A 3,551-nucleotide genomic window follows, 5' to 3' on the forward strand; every position below is an offset into this window, starting at 1 on the left:
GGAAGCAGCATGGTGCCCTCAGCACCCTCCCTTCCACCAGGCATCACCTGCTCTGGCATCTGCTCCATGTGAACAGGATGGGGAAGGAGTCAGGGCAGTTAGAACAGCAACCATGACTTCACCTCAGGAGGGTCTTCAGACCACAGATCTCTAAGCCAAGAGGTTCCCTCAGCATGCCAGCCCCCCACTGCCTTCCTTCTGGTCTCCCCTTGCTGTCTCAGTGCTGGCATCGATCCTCCAGAGATCTTTTCACAAAACAATTCCCCCTCTCAGTGGGGTAATCAACCTTTTACTGGGAATCTAATGAGGTGGGGAACTTGTGTGCATGTGTCTTAAACCCATTGCAAGCCAGAAGCCAGTAACCCGATGGGGACACGTGCTGTGTGGTATGGCAAAAGTGGCTGGTGCCCACCAACTGCTTCTCTCTGCAGACCCTCTTCTGCTGGTCCACACAACCTGGCAACGTGGACACAGCCCTAACGGCCAGGAAAGAGGCACAGTGTGACTAGAGGATGAATAACTCGATGGAAAGTTGGGTTCTTGCCCCAAGGAGCCACGAGAAAAATCTTCCCTCTCTTAACTGACTCCTGAGCGAGCTCCATGTGTCCCAGCAGGAACCCAGCTCTGCTTCCTGGGGTGTTACTTTGCTCCTCCACCTCCTGGATTCATCACCCTACTGTCACTGACTTTTCTCCTCTCCCCTAGAGGACTCCACAGCACAAAAGGGACAAAGAGCCCCACAACCCACCTCTGGATGTGGCCTCTGGGGACACTCGGTGAGCTGGTGGCTCTGTGGGATTGCAGAGCTGCTTCCCCCTGGGCAGCAGGACCCATCAACACACACCCCAGCCCTCACAGCTCCTGGCAGAGCAAGGCAGCTAGGGACAGCTGAGATAATTTGACCAACTTCTTCCCTCAGGGCACTGCTGCAGGTCAGAGTTAAGGTGATTTTGATGCTTTCTTTGCATTAGCAACTTCTGCTCCTTGCTTGCATTGTTAATACTGGAAGGTTTCCTCCATCACCTCTGAATTCTCCCTTGTGCTGGGGCCATGGCTGGTGGATGGGTTGGCAAGAGGGACCAAATGCCAGCTGAAAGCAGAAGCTGGGTGGGACTTTTGAGAGTACATCTGGGCTGTCCTCTGACAGCCCAGTGACCTGAAGGCTCAGTGACACCTTTAGCTTATACACACAAGAACACTCCCAACTGTGTGCAGAGCTGGGTCACTACGCCCTGATGGTGTGACCAGGATGTGCTCCTGCAGTGGGAACAGTTTGGACTCATGTAAAGAGACCAACAGCCACAACAGCCCCTCCAGCAGGGACCAAAATCCTCCTGCTGCATGAAGTCACTTCTACCTCTGCCAGCAGGGCAGCAAACCCTCCTGCTGAGAAGGCTGCTCAGGTATGCAGACCTGCAAGCTGCTCTGAAAAACCAGAGCCCTGCCTCTTCAGCCATTTCACTGGCACAAATAGGATATATTGGAGCTTTGAACCCCAAATTTTGGTCCTGCTACCACAAAGTCTTCGTGCTTTGATGGCGCTGGTGGGAGCACCAGTGACCGTGCTGTGTTAATCCTGCTCTGCACTGGGTTTAGCCCACCAGTATCCCATGGGAACTGTGAAGAAGGTGCTCAGCAAATATTGATTCATTACAGAACATCCTCTAATCTTGTTCCTCCTCCTGGGAAAAGCAGAGAGCTGTTCTTCTGGATTTACATCCAAGCAGATCAGCTCATCAGCTCCTCCAGCATCCAGGATTGCCTTCCCAGCACAGAAGTGCACCCAGCAAGTTGGTGCAACAAAACTCAAATTATTTCCATCTCACACCCACAGACAGAGCTGTAATTCCATCACAGAACAAAGGTCAGGAGTCCTCCTCCTCTCCCATAATTTAGTTTTGACAGCTCATCAGGATCAGAGAAGCTGGAGATTTTCACTCAGAGGCTGAAATCTTGCTTTGCAAGAGGCACTCAGTTGCATCTTTACGAGTCTCTGCCTCAGAGCTGTGCAGGTATTGAGCACAAGCCTGGAGTACGTAGCTCCTGACAAATTTATTTGCTAGTGGCAACTGAGACTTGCCTGTGAAAAACGAATGGTAATTTCTGCTCTAAAGAAAAATCTCTAACTAGAGTTGGATCGAAGGTGAGACGATTATACCTGGAACTAGGTTTGAAATCCCTCAACTCCACACACACAGAGAAAGAAAATGAAGACAACACAAAATTATTTTGAAACATTTCTTTTTTTTTTCCTGAATGTTCACCAGTTTTCCAAAAACTACAAAAACCTCAAGGACGGTAACAACAGAGCACTTGGAAAAGAGGCTGTCGTGTACAAAACGAAGCATGCTTTAGTTTTGGGGCTGGGTTTTAGATTTAGCTGAGTCCTTTTCTTCCTTCAGCATAGCGTGAAAGAAGAAAATACCAGTTTATTCCACAGGATAGCTCAGAAAAATAAGGAAGAACATGCTTTCCCTGTTACAAAACTCTGCCAAGGGCTGCATGCTTGAGGTCCGAAACACAGACTGACACATTTTGTGGCATAAAGACTTTGCTGCACGACCCACAGAGCACTTCCCCTGCCCCACGGTCAAAGCTGTGATCCATGCCATGCATTTTGCTTTCCTTTTAGTTTGTTTTTTTTTGTTTGTTTGTTTGTTTTCTTTTCGTAGTGAGTTGTTTGCTGTTTTTTCTTTAGCCCTAACTCCCCGGGAGCGGTATCCACGGTAACAGCAGAACGGAGTCCAGACCTGCACATTAGCACTGCTTCTGCAAGTTTCATGCAAAACTTAAGCCTTTTCTGCATGCAACATGATGCTGGTCATTTATTGTGCTTCATACAACTCTGGGGAGGCTTCCCCATTCGCCACGACACTTTGTTGACTGGGAAGTGCAGGTTTGCTTTCCCATGGACACAGAAGATTAAAAGACCCTTCCACCCACCCTTTCCAGTCCCCCCCCGGCTGCCCCAAATGCATGGGAATGTGCCTCTCAGCACCAGGTCCAGCCAGTTCACTTGCCTACAGAAGCCTGGTGGCTTCAGTAAAGTCCCATGATTGCAGCTCCCACATCCTTGGAAGGTCTTCGGTCCTTCACCAGGAAATTAATCATGCTCTCCGACTTGATGAGCAAGTTGCAGCCCAAGAAGAAGATGCCGAAGATGACAGTCAAGGAGAGGACGCAGAGGACGGCGATCTGCACCACCCGGGTGATGTACAGGCTCCTCTCGTCGGGGGGCATCAGTAAAGTCCCATGATTGCAGCTCCCACATCCTTGGAAGGTCTTCGGTCCTTCACCAGGAAATTAATCATGCTCTCCGACTTGATGAGCAAGTTGCAGCCCAAGAAGAAGATGCCGAAGATGACAGTCAAGGAGAGGACGCAGAGGACGGCGATCTGCACCACCCGGGTGATGTACAGGCTCCTCTCGTCGGGGGGCAGCCCCGAGGCCAGCCCTGGGTCCTGTTGGGGTGAGCTGCCTGCTCTAGGAGGGTCTGGTTGAAAAGGGACCCGTTCATGGTCTAGGCATGGTCTAGGAGGCTCGGGTGCCGT

General features: G+C 50.7%; 1 protein-coding gene across 1 annotated transcript; it reads right to left on the reverse strand.

Annotated features, from left to right (window-relative positions):
• Positions 1–3,039: 3,039 nt before the first annotated feature.
• On the reverse strand, positions 3,040–3,517 carry RPRML (reprimo-like). Its single transcript, XM_008941430.1, has 2 exons — positions 3,405–3,517; positions 3,040–3,262 (listed from the first exon to the last, which is right to left on the reverse strand). The coding sequence occupies exons 1-2, from the start codon at positions 3,515–3,517 to the stop codon at positions 3,040–3,042; spliced, it is 336 nt and encodes a 111-aa protein (XP_008939678.1).
• Positions 3,518–3,551: the final 34 nt, after the last annotated feature.

Source organism: Merops nubicus, unplaced genomic scaffold (genome assembly GCF_000691845.1).
Source record: "Merops nubicus isolate BGI_N331 unplaced genomic scaffold, ASM69184v1 scaffold26345, whole genome shotgun sequence".
NCBI classification, from domain to species: domain Eukaryota; kingdom Metazoa; phylum Chordata; class Aves; order Coraciiformes; family Meropidae; genus Merops; species Merops nubicus.

Bases quoted from the DNA above. Each gene is read 5' to 3' on its own strand.
- RPRML (XM_008941430.1), bottom strand. From the start codon at position 3,517: ATGAACGGGTCCCTTTTCAACCAGACCCTCCTAGAGCAGGCAGCTCAC. The intron at 3,263-3,404 runs GTGGTGCAGATC...AGGATGTGGGAG, and splicing joins GGAGCCTGTACATCACCCGG to CTGCAATCATGGGACTTTAC.